The sequence below is a fragment of the Callithrix jacchus genome, chromosome 19 (genome assembly GCF_049354715.1).
Source record: "Callithrix jacchus isolate 240 chromosome 19, calJac240_pri, whole genome shotgun sequence".
NCBI classification, from domain to species: domain Eukaryota; kingdom Metazoa; phylum Chordata; class Mammalia; order Primates; family Cebidae; genus Callithrix; species Callithrix jacchus.
In genome coordinates, this window is record NC_133520.1 from 42,928,416 (window position 1) to 42,950,580 (window position 22,165).

At 34.5% G+C, this 22,165-nt stretch overlaps 1 protein-coding gene and 1 long non-coding RNA gene across 26 annotated transcripts in view; one reads left to right on the top strand and one right to left on the bottom strand.

Annotated features, from left to right (window-relative positions):
• Window positions 1-22,165, top strand: part of CEP170 (centrosomal protein 170) — a 137,218-nt gene that overhangs the window by 47,464 nt on the left and 67,589 nt on the right. For 15 of the 23 annotated variants that reach the window (XM_078357202.1, XM_078357204.1, XM_078357205.1 and 12 more), the window contains 5 exons: window positions 1,182-1,260; window positions 10,578-10,636; window positions 10,731-10,893; window positions 12,251-12,385; window positions 20,274-20,750. In XM_078357202.1, coding sequence (XP_078213328.1) covers window positions 1,182-1,260; window positions 10,578-10,636; window positions 10,731-10,893; window positions 12,251-12,385; window positions 20,274-20,750 — 913 coding nt within the window. The remainder of the gene's footprint in view (window positions 1-1,181; window positions 1,261-10,577; window positions 10,637-10,730; window positions 10,894-12,250; window positions 12,386-20,273; window positions 20,751-22,165) is intronic. The other 8 variants (XM_035281013.3, XM_035281014.3, XM_078357208.1 and 5 more) reach the window with 1 other exon arrangement.
• LOC118149507 (uncharacterized) overlaps window positions 8,205-22,165 on the bottom strand; it is a 43,962-nt gene continuing 30,001 nt past the window's right edge. The window contains exons 5-7 of one of the 3 annotated variants that reach the window (XR_004737029.3): window positions 11,736-11,921; window positions 10,672-10,794; window positions 8,205-8,402 (exon numbers count right to left, since the gene is read on the bottom strand). This is a non-coding gene — a long non-coding RNA (uncharacterized LOC118149507). Of the gene's footprint in view, window positions 8,403-9,650; window positions 10,795-11,735; window positions 11,922-22,165 lie in introns of those variants that run through there. The other 2 variants (XR_004737028.3, XR_004737030.3) reach the window with 2 other exon arrangements.

The following is a 22,165-nucleotide window of genomic DNA, read 5'->3' on the forward strand; positions in this document are numbered from 1 at the left end:
TCAAGCTACTCAGGAGGCTGAGGTAGGAAAATCACCTGAGCCCTGGAAATCAAGGCTCCAGTGCACCATGATGACACCACTGTGACCCTATCTCAAAAAGGAAAGAAAGAGAGAAAAGGAAGGAAGGAAAGGAAAGGAAGGAAAGGAAAGGAAAGGAAAGGAAGGAAGGAAGGAAAATAAATATAATATTAAATGTGGCTTACAGTATTTTTTTGTTGGTTATTGCTGTTCTAAGTCATTCTGTTATTCTTTTGTCTTATCATTTGGGTCACTTTTAGCATTGTTAGAAATAATTGATGAATAAAGATGAAATAGTTACTAGGATGATAAAATAGCAGAAAAATAAGATCATTAAAACCTTATAATATATCTCAGATTCATAAAGGAATCCAAAGGACCCGTATGACAATTGCAAAATAAAATGAGTAGTTTTATTCTTTTTTCTTTTTTTTGAGACGGAGTTTTGCTCTTGTTACCCAGGCTGGAGTGCAATGGCGAGATCTCGGCTCACCACAACCTCTGCCTCCTGGGATCAGGCAATTCTCCTGCCTCAGCCTCCCGAGTAGCTGGGATTACAGGCACGTGCCACCGTGCCCAGCTAATTTTTTGTATTTTTAGTAGAGACGGGGTTTCACCATGTTGACCAGGATGGTCTCGATCTCTTGACCTTGTGATCCACCTGCCTCGGCCTCCCAAAGTGCTGGGACTACAGGTGTGAGCCACCGCGCCCGGCCTTATTCTCTTTTCTTAAAGTAAATTTTCTTCTTCTTCTTTATAATTATTCCAAAAATAAAAGTAATGAAATGTTTATCCTTACACATAGTCAGAATTTCTCAGAAAGCTAAAATTGGTCCAGTGAACTTTGATGGTATAGTAACAGTTAAATATTTCACCCTTAACGATTTGCCAGCTTCAGATTAAGAGCTTTTCTTGGCACCATTTTTAAGAACTATTCTAAGTGCCTAAATTCATCTTGGCAGCACTGAGTTCTTTGTGTGTTACCAGTAGTGGAGATAAAAATCACTTATCAGCCTGTAGGCTGTATGGCACATCTTATGATACTCAGGCTATAGTGGCCACCATATGATATGTACTTTTAAGCATCAGATTTGAGAATTTGCTTATCTGAAATGTAAGAATACTTCATATGTAACCTAACATCTCTTTTTTCTTTCTTGTAGACTTTTGTGAATGATGTAAGGATTCCAGAACAGACTTATATCACCTTGAAACTTGAAGATAAGCTGAGATTTGGATATGATATCCTTAAATGATTTTGTGTACTTATTAAATTTATTCAAATATATTTACTCTGATGGAAATTAACATTTTTGAAACATAATTCACAATATAGATATGCCAGAAATTTCTAATTATTGGGTGCCTCCCTATACTAAAATACATGTTTAAAAATAGTACGTATATATTTTTAGTTATTACGCCTGTTCCTAAAAATAATCCTGGAAAAGTTGGTGGACTCAGCGGTTTTTTTTTTCCTATTTATATAGTTTCAGCAGCAGTCTCCCTGAACTGCTGTTGCATATATAATTTGAGCATCAAAGAATGTAACTGGGGAGAGAGGACAGGGGAATGTCTAATTTTAGTCCAGCCTAGGGATTGCTTTCAGGTGGAGCATGATGCACATCAGCCTCCTGGGATGAATGTAAGAATTTAAACCTGCTTTTCCTTCCATCCCTACCGTCACTGTTTTAGGCATCACAGCTTTATTGCCTATTTAATTCAAACTTGTCAATATCCTGTTTCTTCTAAGACCGATACTCCCTGATTAATCTACATGATGCATTTATGTGTATTGAAAATTCTTATGTTTAAAATTAGAAATCTAATAACTGAACAGGGACATGACTCTTAAACTCCATGGGGTAGTGTAAAGAATCACTAGTGAAGGGAAGGAGCATGATTGCAGAAGAATAAAAACATTTCTGTTCATAATGGGCGAGAAGCTTTGTAGAAAGGACTTATTTACATTTAATTAAAATATAGCTATTCACTATGCTGAATGTTTTGAGTTTTAGTTTTTTCGAATTACTACCTTTAATCACGACTTTGGTAATAAAGAATGTATTAAGCATAGCAATTTGGATGGACTTTTGTCACTGTAGCAGAAAAAGTGTAGTCTCAGGGAAATAGAGTTGCTGCTCAAAGTAAATGTATTGACACTATAAAATTGTCTCTTGAAATTTACAAAAAGTAGCCCGGGCGTGGTGGCTCATGCCTGTAATCCCAGCACTTTGAGAGACTGAGGCAGGCAGATCATGAAGTCAGGAGTTCAAGACTAGCCTGACCAACATGGTGAAACCGTATAACTACTAAAAATGCAAAAAAGTTAGCCAGGCATGGTGATGGGCACCTGCACTCCCAGCTACTCAAGAGACCAAGGCGGAGAATCGCTTGAACCCAGAAAGTGGAGGTTGCAGTGAGCCGAGATCGCACCACTGCACTCCAGCCTGGGCAACATAGTGAGACTCTGTCTCAAAAAAATGAAAAATAATATTTAATATGAAAAATAATATTAAAATTTTTACATTTTTAATCTAGAATTAAATAAAAGTTTTGTAGCATACCTTATAATGTTCACACTTGTAGAGCCAAAGGAATATAAAAAAGCCAAACCATTAAATAGTATACTTGCATATATTTTAAGTCTTTTTAAAAAATATGCTTCACGTGAAATAAATAAGAATTAGCATTAAAGCCTTAATGAAGAGGTGTCATTTTCTATCAGCATAAGTTTCATCAAGAACAAATACAAATATATTTTGAATTTAGGTACCAACTTTAATCCATTTGGCATCAACTGTTTCAAATCATGAGAAAATACTAGGAAATTCAAGTTTTAGTAAAACTCTGTAAAGTTAACTTTGAATTTTATATCAAGAAGAAACTGTTGAGGAAGAAACCTCATGCTTTTATAGATAGTATACTCATTTCTTAATAGCAAACTGACATTTTTCTCTTAGGTACCAGCTTATAATATGTCTGTCTAAAATTGTTGGGACAAATGTTTTGTCCCAAAGACTTTCTCAGAGTTGTACACTTAGTGTTGAGCCATAACTACTGTCTGGATGCCCAGAGGAGACTTATGTAATTTTATTATTTTAAAATAACATCTGTTATAGTGGCAGAAATTGTATTATATATATAATTTTAAAGGCAGATTTTATATGTTTACTTGTTTCTATATTTAGCTATACTAGATTAAAGACATTTTTGTACTTTATTCTAATTAAAATTAATAGGAAATCTATAAACTGCTATACTTTGCAGTGGAAAAGTATTTTAATTAAAATGCTACAGCAGGCCAGGCGTGGTGGCTCACGCCTGTAATACCAGCACTTTGGGAGGCTGAAGCAGGTGGATCACCTGAGGTCAAGAGTTCAAGACCAGCCTGGCTAACATGGTGAAACCCCTTCTCTACCAAAAAAATACAAAAATTAGCCGGGCCTGGTGGCAGGCACCTGTAATCCCAGCTACTCAGGAGGCTGAGGCAAGGAGAATTGCTTGAATCTGGGAGACGGCAGTTGCAGTGAGCCGAGATTGCACCACTGCACTCCAGTTTGGGTGACAGAGCGAGACTCTGTCTCAAATAAATAAAATAAAATGCTACAACAATAGAAGGAGCAAACATGGATTGAGACTAGGATTAAGCAACATAATTTATCTACCAGAAGTCTTTTTTCTAACTGGAAAAATAAGTGAATTAGAAAAGCACGTACTCAGTGAAATACACACATTTTAAAAATGACAGTAAACTCATGAGTAGTAACAAATCTTCAGGTAGCCAAAAATGAGGCTGATAAGGAAACCTAAGTTTATTCATTTCCTAATTATTTATTAAATGTGTCCTATGTGTCAGGCACAGTCCCAGTGGTTTGGGGAATATAATTGTGAATAAAATAGATCATAATCACTGTCCTCCTGTAGTCTACACTTTAATGGGTTTGAAGGCACTGACAGCACACACAAGAAGTGAGGGTATTACAGGGTGCTAAGTTCTATGGAAAAAAGTGAAAGGGGGAGGCAGAGAGCTGGTGTTGGTAAATGGGAAGTTGGAGTTTTACAAAGAATATTCACGAAGACCTTACTGAGAAGCCAGCACTGGGGCGAAGATGTGGAGAACGTAAAGAAGGTAGCCATGTGGATACGTGGAGAAATTGTCCTGCAAACAGATGAGACTATAGTGCAAAGGACTTGAAGCAGAGACATGTTTGACATATTGGAGGAATAGCATTTAAAAGCCAGTGTGGTTGGAGCCAGCAAAGAACGTGACTATGTTAGGGGTCAGAATATTTCAGTTCTTGTAGGATATTATAAGATTTTGACTTTTATTCTGAGTGAAGTGGGTAGTCTTTGGAGGGTTTTTTTAATCAGACAAGTGATAAATGACATGTCTGAAAAGATCCTCTGGCTACTCTTGTTCAAAGAAAACTAAGGGTGGAGTGGGCAGGGGTATAAAAAGGGAGACCAGTGGGGAGGCTATTGCAGTGGTTCAGGAGAACGGTAAAGGAGGTTTGGCTCAGGGTGATGTATCTGGAGGTAATAAGAACGGAGAAATGAGGAATGCAAGGATTCTGTGCATATTTTGAAGATGGAGCCAATCAAAGTTTCTGATTAGATTGGATGTAAAGTAAAAGAGTCAAGGATGAACCAGAATTTAGGCCTAAGCAGTATGATAAGGAAGGCAGCATTAACTGATAGAGAATTCTATAGGTAGAAGTTTTGTGGAGAAAATAGGAAGAATCTTCTCAAAATACCAGCTTTATGCTCAACCAAGTTTTCACAATTTTTCTGTTTTCTATTTGATTTATGTTTACTATTTCCTTTCTTCTAGGCAGAAGCTGAGGTCATACAGTTGAGACCTTTCTTTTCTAATACTGATATTTAGAGCTATAAATTTTTCCCTAATTACTACTTTAATGTTTCAGATTTCCCTTTCAATTTCTTCTTTGAGTCATAGATTATTATAAGTTTGTTTAGTTTCTAAATATTTGGGGAGTTTTCCAGAGATATTTTTTTACTGATTTCTAATTCCATTTTGCTCAAAGAACATACTTTGTATGTCTCAAATCCTTTTGAATTTATTGAGACTTGTTCTGTGGCCCAGAATATGTTCTCTCTTGGTAAATGTTTCATATGTACTTAAAAAGGATATGCATTCTGCTATTTGGGGGTTGGAATGTTCTATAAATATTAGTTAGGCCAAGTTGGCTTGGTGGTGGTGTTCAGATCTGCTGTATTTTACTGATTTATTGTCTTCTTCCTCTTTCAGTTATTAAGAAAGAGGTATTGAAATCTCAGGCAGTAATTACAGGTCAGCTTCCTCCTCCATGCAGAACTTTATATTCGTGTCATTTGCAGCACTTTTTCTTATACTAACAGTGATATTTATTTATTTTTATTTTTGACTTTTTAAAATTATACTTTAATTTTGGGGTACATGTGTAGAATATGCAGGCTTGTATAGACAACTGGGATTATTATGTTCTCTTGGTGAATTATCCCCCTCTATCATTATGAAATGACCTACTTTATTCACAATAAGATTCTTATTGTGAATCTGGTTTGTCTTAATATTATAGTTGTTCCAGCTTTCTTTTGTCTATTTATATTTTTTTAACTTTTACTCTGTTTGTCTTTATATATAAAGACGGCAGCATATAGTTGTTTTTTTATCTGATGTGATAATTTCTGCCTTTATTTGGGGATTTAGGCCACTCACATTTAATGTGTTAATTGATGTGGTTAGGTTCAAATGTATCATTTGAAGTTTGTGTTCTGTTTTATGTTTTCTTTTTCTCCACTTCTGATTTCATTTGAGTTATTTGAATTTTTTTTATTATTTCCTTTTATCTCTTTTGTTGTCTTATTAGCGATATTTTTTGTTGTTGTTTTAGTGGTAGCTTTAGGACTTATAATGCCTTTAATTTCAAGTTTGATCCCCAGGTGACATACCACTTTACATATTGTACGAGAACATTACAACAGTATACTTTTTTGTCTCCTAACCTTTGTGCTATGATGTCATGTATTTTATTTTTATGTGTCACAAACCCCGTACTCTATTGTGTTAATAAAAACTCAGTTGTCATTTAAAGGGGTTGCTATTCTCTCAGAGATCATTGTCTTTTGTTGGCTGATGCTGATTGTCTTGTAAAACATTGTTTCATGTGTTTTACCTATCCCTTAGTTGTTTCATGTAGGAGAATAAATCCAATTCTTTTACTCCATCTTATCCAGAAGATAGGTAAGTTCATTTGGGGGATGTTGAATGTAAAGTTGAGTCCAGGGATGAAGTAGAAGCTAAAGACATGAATGTGGGGGTTTATATTATATAAATAATATTTAAAACCATAAGACTGAGTGAGGTCATTAAGGGAATTAATACAGATTGATGAGAAGTTCAAGGACTGACGCCTGGTACATTCCGATATTAAGAGATGGGTGAGATTAGGAACCAGTAAGAGACTAAGAAGAAACCACTGTTGTGCTAGGAGGAAAATCAGAGTGTAGTATGGTTTCCACATTTAGTGGGAAATCATTTAAACCTTGCTTAAGTATCTTAAATCTCAAGATCCAACCCCCTCATCATTTCAATCATATAAGTCATCGTAAGTAAGAACCCAGTGCCTTTTATTTTAAAATTGTGATTTATATATTTTCCCAAAGAAGTTGCATATTACTGCATAATGGCCCACACAATGATTGGGTTAGTCATATTAGAAACCAGGTTGAAAAAGTTCCAACACATCATGTCATAGCATCTAAAACTATAATTAATCTGTACTTCCATTTGGTGGGCTGTCACCACCAAACTGCTAAATATGATCGAGGGGATGCTAAAAGGCGCAACGGCTGCGAAAGTGATCCAGGGGAAGTTAAACCTAAGTAAAAATTAAGAACTTTCCTTCAGAGAAGTTAAAATTTTTCCTTATTTATTTGGTATCCATAATAAAACATGAACATATTAATACTATTCAAATTTCAGAACTAGAGGACATTTCTCAAAGCTTAAAAGAACTAAATTTTAAAAATCAATGGAAATGAACTTTTTTTGATGAAAGAATGAAGTGATAGAGAAGTTTAAATCAGTTTTTTGGAAACTATGTTTTTAAAGAACCGGGTCTTCCACAAGTTAGAAAGATAGTCATCTCCTAAAATAAAATGATACGTTTTTCTGAAGGTATCAGCAAAATTAAGCAAATAGATAAAATTTTCCCATTGAAAGTTTCCTGCTATTAACTTTCTTTTAAACCCTTATTATCTCCTAGGACCTACCATGCTAATACTCTGTGAACTCTAATTTAGAATAATTGTATGTTTTATTAATTATTGTTAAATAAGGGAAATTTTTTATATTTTTAATGCAAAAGAAAAATTTTTTGGGTAACCGTAAGGATTTCTTGGGCTAGCCTTATTACATATTTTTTTAAATCCCATGTATAAAATATATTAATTTTGAAAATGTTTTTCCACTCTTCCTTGCATAAAATAATTTTATTCAAGTATTTTTATTTATCTGACATGATTTTGAAAAGAAATGTTTACAGTGATATCTCGCATTTCATATTTTAGATCATACCCCTCGGAATAACACTTAAAAATTTTGCCCTGTTTTTAATCTTGTCATTTAAATAAAAGGGTGGGAAGAACCGTATCTAAGAACACATTACTAGTATGCAGGTGAGTTTCTACCTGTAACTTAGTTAAACATTTCTTGTATAAATTGACCTAAGTCAGTACAGTGGGATGACTTAGAATAGAAATCATAGTCTTACATAAAGGAGTGGGGAATAACCTATAAAATTATGATTTTTTTTTTTTTTTTGAGACGGAGTTTCGCTCTTGTTTACCCAGGCTGGAGTGCAATGGTGCGATCTCGGCTCACCGCAACCTCTGCCTCCTGGGTCAGGCAATTCTCCTACCTCAGCCTCCTGAGTAGCTGGGATTACAGGAACGCGCCACAGTGCTCAGCTAATTTTTTGTATTTTTAGTAGAGACGGGGTTTCACCATGCTGACCAGTATGGTCTCGATCTCTTGACCTCGTGATCCACCCGCCTCAGCCTCCCAAAGTGCTGGGATTACAGGCGTGAGCCACCACCCCCGGCCCAAAATTATGATTTTTAATAAGCAGTTATTCAAACTTATTATAACTTACTGATATCATAAGTAATTGTACCTCAGTTTGTCATTTTTCTTTATTAGCAAGTTAAAAATAGCTACATGAGTCTGCATCACTAAGAAGATGGTGTAGCCTTGGAGGTCAAAGCTGGGGCTAGAGCAGTCTCCAAATCTCACAGTTAGGCCAGAGTTCTCAGATGAATTAATCACCCAAACAAGAGACTCCTTGAGGTCTTCTTCATTTTCACACACAGAAACCTTTCTGGAACGTAAAATGTTTGAACCTGAGAATGATGGCTGTCTCAGGCTCTCCATAATCTGAAGCATGTCCAGGTTTAAAGAGGATACCCCAGACTAGCCCGCCTTCAGGCACTCCCAAGAGGCAAGATGAAGCACCAGAAAACCCTCACAACAGGTTAAAATCACGTGTTTTCTGTTGAAAAAATGGTAATGACTGTCAACTTTTAATGCTTTTTTTCATTGAAAAAGGAATGCCATGAATCTTCTCTAGCTGTTTATGAGTCTTGGGGTAAAACAAAGTTATTAGACATTATTATTATCATATTTAAAGCAAAGTTTTTACCATCATATTGCTTCATGGAACTCACATCTGTAACATTAGATAAAAAGCAGTTTTCAGAAAAGAATGGAAAACTTCAATAATATCTGCAGTAGTTGAGCCAATGTCAAGTGAGCACATAAAATGTGAGCCAGTTCGAAGTTTTATATAAACATATATATGCATGTATATGTTTATATAAAATTCATATTATATAAATACGTGAATATATGTATACTTATGAAATTCTAGGTTTTTTCTTATAATAGCTTAATCATATTTTTTCTTTTTTTTTTTTAAATCGTGATTTTTTTTGATACATGGATAAATTGTACAGTGATAAAGTCTGCAATTTTAGTGCCCCCACCATTGGAGTAGTGTACATTGTACCCTAATAGGTAGTTTCTCACCCCTCACCCCCCTTCTGACTTCCCCACTTCTGAGTATCCAATATCCATTATACCACTCTATATGCCTTTGTGTACCCATAGCTTAGGCCCAACTTGGAAGTGAGAACATACGGTATTTGGGTTTTGATCCTGGTTACTTTCCTTGGAATAATAGCCTTCAGTTCCATACAAGTTGCTGCAAAAGACACTATTTCATTGTTTATATTGGTTGAGTAGTATTCCATGTTGTATATATACCACATTTTCTTAATCTGCTTATCAGTTGATAGGCATTTAGGTTGATTCCATATGTTTGCAGTTTAGACATTATCTTTTATTAAATATACTTAGTTATGATATGTGATTTCCATATGTACCAGCAAATATATACCAGCATATGAATGTGATAAAAAGGAAAGTTTTAATATTTCAAAGCTATAGGAAAAAGCAATGTAGATTAATAGGAGAGCCCAGGCCTGGGATTCACTTGACTAGACTCTTGTTTTGCTTTCTGTCCACTATCCAAGTTCTTTATTTATGAAACAGGAAGGATTAATGGAATTGAACAGAATATTTCCCAAAGCTCTTTATAATTATTTACAATTCTGAATTTTTATTATTTTAACAAGTAGAAACATAGAGTAAATACTCACTAACGAGTTTATTACTTCCTTTATGCTTGGGAAGTCATCTTTTCCCCCCAAGTAGTCATGATAATTACAGCTTTCTACACTTGAAGTCATGGGTGCTCTGAACTCGTAAAGAATAGAATTTAGTACATGGTTATAAAAGTCCTTTCATTACAGAGTTAAGTAATGGTGGGAAATGTGACCTCTACTCTTTAGTGAATAGATCTTTTTAATATACAGAGGCATTGTTCTTTTTGGCTTAATAATGAAAGCATTCATTATATCTAGCACTTGGTTCTAATCTAATCTTCGTATAGAACTCATTGTTTGATAATGTAATGTGACCTTGATTGCAATCATGGGGATGGTCATGGTTGTTGCTGCTGTATGGACCCTAATTATAGCGTTTCTTCTGCACTTGTGAAATGAACTTCATTTTTATCAATACCTATGAAGTCTGAGTAATCAAATTCTTTTAGGATTGCTGTTGGTTAATCATTGATGAGATACTTCTTTACATTTTTGTGATTTGCTGTTAATGTAATCATGTACTCTTTCTTCATTGTAGTTATATTATTGTTAAGGAAAATTGAAAATGTCTGTGCTGTGATTAATTACCCAGTTGTTTGCTTCTTTAGGGCCACCATTACTTAAAATTAGAAAATGTGCTGGATCTTAAGATTTTCACTACTTTAAAATGAATTTGTGAGCATATTTTAATATTTAATTCTTCAGGGGAAATATAATAATTCTGCTATAATTACCTGTTGAAATACAACAATTTCTAAATTATATTTGATGACCATTTTTAGCTCAATTACCAGAAGTTTGAGATTATATTCTTCCTTAGCCCCATTTACATACAAATCTTTTTACTGTAGTACAAGGAGAAATGAGGGTCCCTGAAGAAGCTCTAAAGGTAAAAGTGTTTACTTAGCTTCTTTTGAAACCTACTATTCACACGGTTGACTTTACTTCTTGATGTTTCACTTCCATTTTTCAATGTTTTATAGCATGAGAAGTTTACCATTCAACTTCAGTTGTCCCAGAAATCTTCCGAATCAGAATTATCCAAATCTGCAAGTGCCAAAAGCATAGATTCAAAAGTGGCAGAGGCTGCTCCTGAAGTGCAGCACAAAGCTACTGAAGCACTGAAGTCTGAGGAAAAGGCCATGGGTAAGCCTTCCTCTTCCAGAAGACCGTCTTTAGGCTTGATTGTGAAGACACTGCATGCTTTGTTCTCAGAAAGCTGGCCATGTCCATATAACAATAATTACAATGATGATAATTCCCAAGTGTGTTTTAATGCTGCTAGTGCTTTCATTAGAAAACATTATAAAACATAATTATATGTGCCAGTTGTGTATAGGTGTGCTTAACTATGTTTAAATGTTTAAGGGAGGTAAATATAGTCATCCTTCAGTACCCAAGGGGGATTGGTTTTAGGACTCCCATGAACGCCAAGATTCATGATGCTCAAGTTCCTTTTGTAAAATGGCATAGTGTTTACACATAACTTATGCACATCCTCCTGTATACTTTACATCATTTCTAGATCACTTATAATACCTAATACAGTGCATACGCATCACTTCGTTTGTGTGGATTCAATGTAGTACTTGGCATAAGGCAAATTTAAGTTTTGCATTTTGGAACTTAGTGAAATCCCCCCCTCCTCTGCCCCTGAATATTTTTCATCTACGGTTAATTGAACTCATGGATGCAGAACCTGCAGCTTCAGAGGATCAGCTGTGTAATTTACTATGTAATTAACCTTAAAATATTTTTATTATTGTATGTTTATCTGCATTTTCTTCTGCAGCATAACAACCAAAATGAATTAAAAGGAAAATTTGTTAAATCTAATGTGGCTATATCAGAATAATTTATAATTCTAGGAATGTTATAAAATGCTTTACATAAATAATCCCATTCAAACAGAAACAAGTTTTTAAATGGATAGGCATACTACATTTGCTCAAACAAAAATATGTTAGTTCTGTTAAGAACTAGTTTACCTTTAGTTACTGTGTGTCCTTGAGCTTGAAAACAATTGGAAAATGGCTCCTCGGGCCAAAATGTGCTTCAGCTTTGACTTCTCCGTTTACCCATAATGAGCCATTTCTGATCAGACTGGTTTTGTTCTTCTCTAGTTGATTATTGCCTAGTTTCAACAGACTTGTTCTTCTGAGGTTCCTTTGTGTCTAAATATTCAAGTAAAATGACATTTGTTACAAGTGGTTCAGTTATATACCAAACAACTCATAATACTTTAACAAAAAGCTGTTGGGATATGTAGCACGTTGTGTAACTTAGATACCACCCAGTGGAAGTTTTATTTATTTAGTCATGTCCAACATTGTATGAGATCTTACACAAATACCAAGTTATTCAGGATAGATTTCATTTTAGCTATCTAGACTATACTTTGCTTTTTAATTTAATTAATCAACTAGGCAATTCTAGCATTCTGCGAAAGCATGCTTTTTTCTGTTTCAACTGCTTTAGAGAGATTTTTCCCACTTCTTTCCAGATATTTCTGCTATGCCCCGTGGTACTCCATTGTATGGGCAGCCATCATGGTGGGGGGATGATGAGGTGGATGAAAAAAGAGCTTTCAAGACAAATGGCAAACCTGAAGAAAAAAATCATGACGCTGGAACATCAGGTAAAAAAGTCTCAATGACTGTGACATTAAATGGACATTTTGAAAAGCATTTGTAATCTAAGCAAACATCTGTCTACCATTAAAAGATATGATCTAGTATTCTATAACTTTATTTCTTTAAAGTTTGATTAATGTTTTAATGTAAAATTTTAAATTATGAGTGATTTTTATGTAAAGTATTACTTTTAATGTCTTTATAAAGCACTTTTATTTAAAATATATTTTACAGTTTAAATGAGATATTAAGATTTGGAAAGTAGATTAAAGATGTAACTAGGCATTTTAAATATATAAAAATAATTATTAAAATATATCAATTAGATATAGTACCAAAATAGTAGATACTAATTTGTGTTTTTATTAGATCCTCAGCATATAATCATATTTTAAAATTAGTACCAAAATAGTAGGTACTAATTTTGTGTTTTTATTAGATCCTCAGCATATAATCATATTTTTTAAATAAATTAATTTGTTCTTTGAGATGGGGGTCTCACTGCATTGCCCAGGCTAGTCTTGAACTCCTGGACTCAAGCCATCTTCCCACCTCAGCCTCCCAAGTAGCTGGGATTACGGCACACACCATCTCATGTCCAGCTTAATCATATTTTTAAATGAACAATTCCCACTTTGTTAAGAAATGTGATATGAAATTACAGATTCTTCAAAACCTCAGTGTGCTCATTTTGATGAGAAATGGCAGCAAGAAGATTAGTTGAGTTTGGCAGCCAGAATGAAAAAATAGTTCTGGGTCAGAGTTTCAGATTAATAATCAAGGAACATATTTTAGATACTTCTGATATTGTTAATGGAGTGGTTCAGTCTTTAAACCAGAAAATCAAGACTTCCAGGAAATAAATTGAGGTATCAGTTGCCACATAAGGACTTTGCAAAGACATGAGAACAGAAAGATGGAGCAGCCAGCTTTTGAGATAACAGCAGATAAGGATCCAGAACTGGAGGAATTAAGTCCAGGCACCTGGGATCAGTGTGGAAAACTTAAGTCTGGCTCTGAGGCAAAGATACATTTCATGAGAACTCTTGTCAGTTTTCTACTTTTCACCCTAATTCCACAAAATAAATAAGACATTTTTCTTAGCTGGAGAATAAGAATATTGATTCTGTATGTATGCTCTAATGGATACAAATCTAAGAAAGCTAGCATTATCAACTCGATCTTACAGTGCCCACGGCTAAATCTGTCAAGTCTGCAAATAAATTTCCATCACAGCTTTATTGTTTCTGTCACCAGCAGTTTTCTTCATGCCCACGCGCAGAAACAGTATTACTTAGCATGCTTTCAGATGTAACAACTGCTACCTGAGACTAAACAGAAAGGAAATTCACTGGCTCGCGTAACTGAACCCCATCAGGCTTGTTCACTGCAGCATCTCAACAGTGTCATCATCAGCTAGCTAGCTTCTCTCTGTCTCTCAGCCTTGCTCTTCAGAGTGGTTGCAGACTGAGGAGTTTACCCTCATTCTCATAGGCTGCCTGCAGTACCACTAAGGGGTACTCGCTGCTTTGATCCTATCCAGCAGAAAAGCCAAACGGTTACTTCCAGAAGACCTCCAAGAATTTGGAAGAAGAATCTTGCCAAAAGTTCTCAACATCTCTTTCATCTCATTGGCTTCTCACAGGTTCAGGAGAGGCTCACCTGCTTATTTCTGAACCAGTCCCTAGCAAGGCAAGTTAGATTATCCTTAAACCAATCTTGCTCACCTTGAAGCTGTGTGTGGTGTGAGTTTTCCCCTAAGCCACATGAGGTATGTCAGGGGAGAGTGGATACCAGAGATATTTGGAGTCCTTTTAGGAGGGAAGAACAGGGAAAGGATATTGAAAGAAAATCAAGGATGTCTGCTTTATTGGTGAATGTTGTGTGTTCCCTTCCCTTCTCCTTGTCGGTCTGTTGCCATTCCCCATACTCTGGTCCTGAGTGATGATTGGGCCACCAACCTCCTGGTTTCAACCCTCCTGCAGTTTATTTTATATAACATATTTAAATTGATCTTTATTGTATTTGTTCAAGACACTACAATGCCTGTCTTTTGCCTGCCAAATAGATTTTAAACTAAGTTTTATATGTCAGAGTTTTCTAATTTGTCCCAATTTCCAAGGTCAGCCTTATGTCCCATTACCAGTTGTTTGAGTGCTCTCTCCCAATGCACCCTCCATAAATTGTGCTAATTACCACCTACTCTTTTCCCACAGACATAAATACACACACACATTAGATGATACAGAGATGCATTCCAAATGATGTCTGTATATTTATTGTCAGTATGTTACAGTCTCATTCACTATATTGTGTGTATGCCTTCTCCCCACAACTAAACTGTACATGTCTTATTCAGGTACCACATAATATACTGTCATTGTGCCCTAGCCACTTAGTACTGAGAGGGGGAATGATTTACCAATTAGATGATTAAGAAAACAGAGCTGAATTTAATGATCGCCAAACTCTGAAAATCACTACTATAGTAATTTTATCTTGCCATTAAAATTTTAGTCCTCCTCTGTCACACACAAAACAGCTTTTGAATCTGAAGCACGTAATTTCTAACAGACAATGAAGTGTATCTGTGATTTTTGTACAAAAGGCACAACCATGATTTATAGTAATAGCTTACACTTCAGTAGTGTTTACTTTATCCAGACATTCTTCTAAGTGCTTTGTATGCATTTAATTACTTAATTATCACAGCAGTATCTAAAGGTGTAGTTACTATGATTTTATAGATAAAGTAACTGAGGCATAGTTAATGTACTTGTCAAAGTCACCCAACTACGAATAATGGAGCTGGGATTTGAACTTAGATCGCCTGACTCCAGAGTCCACGCTCTTTACCACAAGCAGTTTTAATATTTCAGCCATCACTACTCTTACAAACACACACAATCACTCTAAAAGAATATACTTAATAGGGTACAAAGGTTTAAACAAACACTCCAAAAACAAATAGGGATAAAAATTGATTCCTTCTAGTTCAGCATAATAATTTCAAATGTGAAGCATCCAGCAGTACTTTCATCTGTATGAATGTAACTGAATTCTCAGCCTGTGTGCCCTTCCTGCTGGATGATCAAAAGCTGTCTCATAATCTTGGGATTCTTTTTGAGTCATAATTAAGTGATTATATATTGCATCAAATTCCTTAAAATGCTCTATCAGATACAGCTGATTAATAATACCCTTAGGAGATTCCCACTTGCTTTCTTATGTTAGTATGAGAATATTACTGTTTCAGATTTATCATTTGCAGCTTTTTTAAAATATAGGATGAGGGAAAACAGTTTACTGCCTTGAAATAATTTATAACACCAGCAGAAATTATAGAATCAGATTTGCCAAGTGTTCTTTAATTTGATCATTTTGAAATTAAAGTATTTTAAAAAAATTAAACATTCTTTTTGAAGTTTCAAATTGTGGAATATATGTGATTCGTTTAATAATTTATGCTGTAAGCATACTCTTAGAGAAAGCAAAAAGCAATTTTCTTTTTTTTTTTAAGACAGAGTTTTGCTCTTGTAGCCCAGGCTGGAGTGCAATGGCACGATCTTGGCTCACCATAACCTCTGTCTCCTGGGTTCAAGTGATTCTCCTGCCTCAGCCTCCCGAGTAGCTGGGATTACAGGCATGTGCCATCATGCCCAGCTAATTTTGTATTTTTAGTAGAGTCAGGGTTTCTCCATATTGGTCAGGCTGGTCTTGAACACCTGACCTCAGGTAATCCACCGCCTCAGCCTCCCAAAGTGCTGGGATTACAGGCATAAGTCACCATGCCCTGCCAATTTGCTTCTTAATTATTAATTTCTAGAGTTACATTCCAGAAAGGATAATAGAGTGTTTGCTACCTAGCAATTTTTAATGGCCCTCTCTGTGTGTTCATATATATCCAGAAATTCCTGAAGACTTGTTGTATAGCTTTAAAAAGCCTGGTTTAAGCAAATATTTACTTCAGAGCATTTTTGTTCTCCAGAAATGTTGCACACCTTTTGAGATGGCATGTGCAATAGTGGACAGTAGATTTTTGGCTCTCTTATGTTGATTTTTAATCCAGTGAAACTAAATTTGAAAAGTTTCTAGTTGTAGCTCCTTTAAAGCAAAAGGAGTTTCCCAGTCTTCTTAATTTGAAGTACTTGGACAGACTAGGTTGATGGATGTCTTAAACAGAATGAGCTGGTATAATTATAGTCTTTGTCATCTCAAACAAGTTTAATATTTCATTGAATGTAATACAGAAGAATGAAAAGAACATTTATTCTGGATGAAGTATATTTTAAATATCCCTTATAATAATATATTGTGTTAAGGTAACACAGTCATGAAATACCTTAACATAAGCAAACCGATTGCTCTTTGGTTTAGATATACAGAATTAATTCTAGCATAATCAATCATCAAATAATTTTTTAAAATCTAGTAATTGAGATTAATAATATATTAGTCTAAACAAATACTATGTAGTTTAATTTGGTATAACAAAATGAGTTTTGATGATAGATGAATGTTAAATTTCTAAATTCCAGAACATGTTCTGTTCATGTTCCGAGGGAGGAAAGGTGTTTTATTTTTCTACGTTGATTGGAAAAACCGTTAGAGTTTTTCTATTAGGTACTTCTCAAGTGTAGTTGGAGCACACTTCATCTGTTTTTTATCATCTTTAGGTAAATGAATCCTTCCACATAATGAATTTTGCAGATGATTGAATTTTACTTTTACAGCTGATTTTTTTTTTGTTTAACTATTTCCTAAGTTTCTATTAAATTCATTACCCATATCACCATTTCTTGAGCAGAGAAGGTTGAGTATAATTTAAAACGTTTCCTTATGACTCAGAATCGTTTATCATCAATTATTGATATGTATCAACAATAGCAATATCAATATTATTGCAAATCAATCAGTTATATTAGTAGTATAATAATATTGATAGTGCCCTACCATAATATCCTCAGGAGACTTTGTAGTATATAAGATTGTTTGCCCTGTATACTGAATGGTACTGGACTACCATGTTTTTGGGGCCGTTTGTCTGCTGTTGTTTTTCACATCTTACCTCTACCACTTGACTTATTTCTTAGTGCAGTTTGTCTGTCTGTAATCCTCACTTTTGTACCCTATCCGAGATTTGCTACATGTAATCTGAGTAAATAGTAAAACATCTCTCAGTGAAGATCTTAACTTTATAAATATTCAAGTGTAAAGTTGATGAATATTCAAGTGTAGGCATTGTCATATCTGTCTTGGATTTTTCAGAGTTAGGTTTTGGTATTAGCTTTTTGGCTTCCTGATTCTCAGCTGTTTTTGAAGGTTGAGGGGGAACCATTTATTTGTATACTTGCTCTGTGTCAGGCTTTGTTCTAGGTAACCTACATTATCTCATTTAATATTCATCTCACTAAATCTCAACACTCTTACGGGAAGATACTGCTTTCTCACTTTTTGATGAGGAAAACGAGGATGACAGACTGATTAGAGATAAGAGTTATCTGATTTCAGATCTTGTCTGGGCTTTGCACGAAACCAGGCTGCCTGGTTGTGATCATCAGATGGGAACATGCTGCCTTTCCATTCTGTTGTGCTACTTGACTTGGTTAGGTACTTGATTTTTAGATGAATTAGTTATTAACTTGTATAAGTCTCAGGTTTCTCATTCTTTGAGTAAAGGCGGTTTTGAAGTAGTACTAGCTTAGGAATGGTAACCTTCAAAACAGTGCAGGGCAGTTGTTGATCTCAGCTGTGCATGAAACATTAAAACGTGTCAGTGTTAACTGTGAACTTTTTTTCTAAGGGAGGAAAATTGAGATAATATTCCTTTGAAGCATGAGCAACAAGTGGTTGATAAGTGCTGTCTCCCTGACCAGCTTTTTTGTGTTACTCGCTTCATAGCTGACCCACATCAGTTTTATTTTGCTGTCTGTGTTGTGGTATTAGAAAAGTACCACCTTAACATTACTCTGTCACCTGAAGGATGAGCAAAGCGAAAACTATGTATCTACGTGGGGGCAGGGAGAGAGGACAGGTTTATGAACCAGTTGTACTGTATGGACTTGAACAAGTACAGTATGTTGTACTTAGTAAAAAAAAAAAGTCTAAAAAATAATAGAAAAATAACATGAATGAACTATTAATATATGAGGAGTAGTTAATACATTTTATTCTAATGGAAATTTTAACTGACATGACTTAAGAGTAAACACTCAAAGTCCAGGTGAACATTTTATTTTTAAGAAAAAAGATAACTCTTTAATCAAACATTTTTTTAAAACTTTAGTTCATGTTGTATAAATGTATAATTATTTCTATGATAATGTAGAGTTTTTCCAATACTATTCTTTCATTTTCAGTGATAAGGAAAACTGAGTAGATTTTGAAAGGGATAATTTTTTACAGTGAAAATTATAATATATTCTTTAATATTACTTGTTATCTTTGCCTCCTGTTTAGATTTCTTTTTACAATTCTTGTTATTATCTTTATTGTGAAAATGGGGCTTCACGTCTTCAGTGCCCTATCCCACACATTTGATTACTACAGGGAAGTTATTGTAGCATTCTTCTGTAACCTAAAAGCAGTCAAGATTTTTTTATTATATTCAGACTACTGTCAAGAAACCAATTATAGTACCTGACAGATCCCACTAAGATTTAATCTTTATAAAGATGTTTCAAAAGACCAGATGCTTCACTAAATTAGAAAATGTTTGGAAACAACCTTGTCTCTGTGTACTGCCTTGTTTTCCTAATAAGTTGTCTGTAAATGATTTTTCTGTCAATCTGTTTAAAAGCAGAATGGATTCTTGACCTTTAGGGAAATAAATCTCATTTGAACTTTCTCTTCATCTTGATAATGGACATGCTTCTTTTGCTTCTTCAACAACAGCACAATATCATCTTTAATTTTTTTTCTTTTGCATTTACGCTATCTAATAACATACTGAAAACATTTTAGTTACCATTTCCATTTATGTATTTTATTCGTAAATGCATCTATTTTTATACTTTTATATTAGATTCTGAGGCAATAGAAGAATAGTGATAGTGTTTCAGAGTTGCCTGCTCCTTCTGTCAACTCATGTTAATCTGAGGTTTACAGTTCAGCTTTCCTCCAAGGATTTTTGACACTTGCGCACATTCTGCTGCATAGAAATGCAAATTGATTTTCTTCCAGAGTTATTGTCTGGAAACTGAATTTTCTGTTTTAACCTTATTTCTTTAACACTGCTGCTTGGATTGCAAACCACACATTTCAGTCTTTATAAAATGTTGGTATCTTCTTGCAAGGATCACACTTGGCAACTTCTTTGTCATTCTAAAAGTCATGTTTCTGAATGTAATGATGAAGAATGGTAAGTGGAATCATTATTTCCTGAAGATCACTCACGTATTTACTTTATGTTTGTATTCTCAATTGAGCACCTGTTCTCCTTTGGAGCACTACATGTGTTCATATATATTTCAGATATCTCATCTTGGTGACTTGAGAAGGAAGTTCATGGTTTTTCTGTCACTTTTTATGTATACATTGAACATGCATCTCCATCTGCATTTAATTTTAATTCTTTTGCACCTTGATGAATTCTAGATCTGAGTTGGAAAAAATATGGACCTAGCCACAGAAGATCCATTTCTTAACTGCTTTGTTCTCATTTGCCATTACTACTGCTTATCTTGCATCCCCTATTGGTAATCAAATAGCATGTTTTTAACGAAGATTCTTTCTGCTCTGTGACACTTTTTCTGTGATATAAATGCCACTGGGTCATCCAGACTATGATCTGCCATCTGGTTCTCACGGAGTAGTACACATGGCCATTACCAGACTCCTTCAAGTACCAGAAGCAATCAAATATTTTGAATTTTCTCTTATTTTTCTCATTAGGGTGCAGCATAGATGCCAAGCAAGTTGAGGAACAATCTGCAGCCGCAAATGAAGAAGTACTTTTTCCTTTCTGTAGGGAACCAAGTTATTTTGAAATCCCTACCAAAGAATTCCAGCAACCATCACAAATAACAGAGAGCACTATTCATGAAATCCCAACAAAAGACACACCAAGTTCCCATATAACAGGTGCAGGGCATGCTTCATTTACAATTGAATTTGATGACAGTACCCCAGGGAAGGTAACTATTAGAGACCATGTGACAAAATTTACTTCTGATCAACGCCACAAGTCCAAGAAGTCTTCTCCTGGAACTCAAGACTTGCTGGGGATTCAAACAGGAATGATGGCACCAGAAAACAAAGTCGCTGACTGGCTAGCACAAAACAACCCTCCTCAAATGGTTTGGGAAAGAACAGAAGAGGATTCTAAAAGCATTAAAAGTGATGTTCCAGTGTACTTGAAAAGGTTGAAAGGTAAAGTGATTTGATCATTCAGAACTTCCTGTTTTGTGATAAAGGAAATCTAGTCTTCAGTTACTATGCTACTTTTAGAGAATTACATGGTAGAAAACGTTCTGCTTTTTTCAAAGGTTATATTTAATTTTAAAACTCAACATGAAGCCACACTGCTCATGTCCCACTTCCTCATTCAAAATTGTCTTTCTTCATTTCTTTGACAAAACCAGATTGGATTTATGAGCTTATATTTATGCTGTAAAATATGTTTCTTTTTCTTCCTGGACATATATAATTTATTAAGTTCACCAGTAGAATTTTCTAGAAGACGAGTTCCATCATTTTCTTGATTTAAGGAAAATATGTATTCAATTCTGTTCTCTATTATGATCAATTTCTAGATTTTGAAAGAAATTTTAAGCCATTCGGTGTGAGCCAAAAGTTCCGCTTGGGTAATACAGTCAAATCATGGATGAAGTGCTTTAAAGTATTCTCAGTGGCTACTCATAAAACAGAGATTTTTGGTTTAGAAATATTTGGTAGGATCTATTAATCCAGTTTAAAAATTTTTAATATTCAGACTTAAGGAAAATTAGAGTTGAATGTTTATTTTTGAAATAGTTATATATACTTTATTTGTGTAGAACTTGGCCAAAATTAGCAAAATTTGTATGTTTGTACATTTATGTATCAGCTGATCAGGTTTTTTTCTCATTGTTTTTACCAATTGAATTTATTTTAGAATTACTGAATATACATTTATGTTACTCTATCTTATTTTAATTTAACAAGCTTTCTATAAGGAAAATGACTTTGAACAAATTGTGATTATATGTTTATCTGACCATTCTGTCACTATATTAGGAGTTTTTGTGCTCCTGATACTTTATCTGGTACTCAAGCAGGTGATAGGTACTCATTTGAATAAACAATGGGTAACTTCTCTGTCAGTGACAAGACTAGGCTTGATTTAATCTATACCTTATGCCCTGGCATTCGAACAAGTAATGAAGAAATAGTATTCGTATACTTATTTCTGATTTGCTTCTAAGACATTTCAGGACTGTGAGATGATGTGATTACCTAATAATTATTTGGATTGGAGCCTATTATAATATTTAATTATAATTATCAGCAATTACCTGGCATATGTATTTTTGAGACATGATTGTGACCTTCTGGAAAATACATAACTGAGACATTTTATTTATATTTATATAATTTATATGTATATAGGTTAACACTCACAAATAGGCTCTTTATATGAATCGGATAAATAATACTGATATCCTACCTAGTACAGTATAAGAGATAGCTGAACCTTGAGAATTTAGAAATTACTTAGACTTTTTAAAACCACTGTTAATAAACAAAAACTGAGGTAAAATATCCTTTTGAAAGATAATCATTTGAAAAAATACCTTTATTAAACC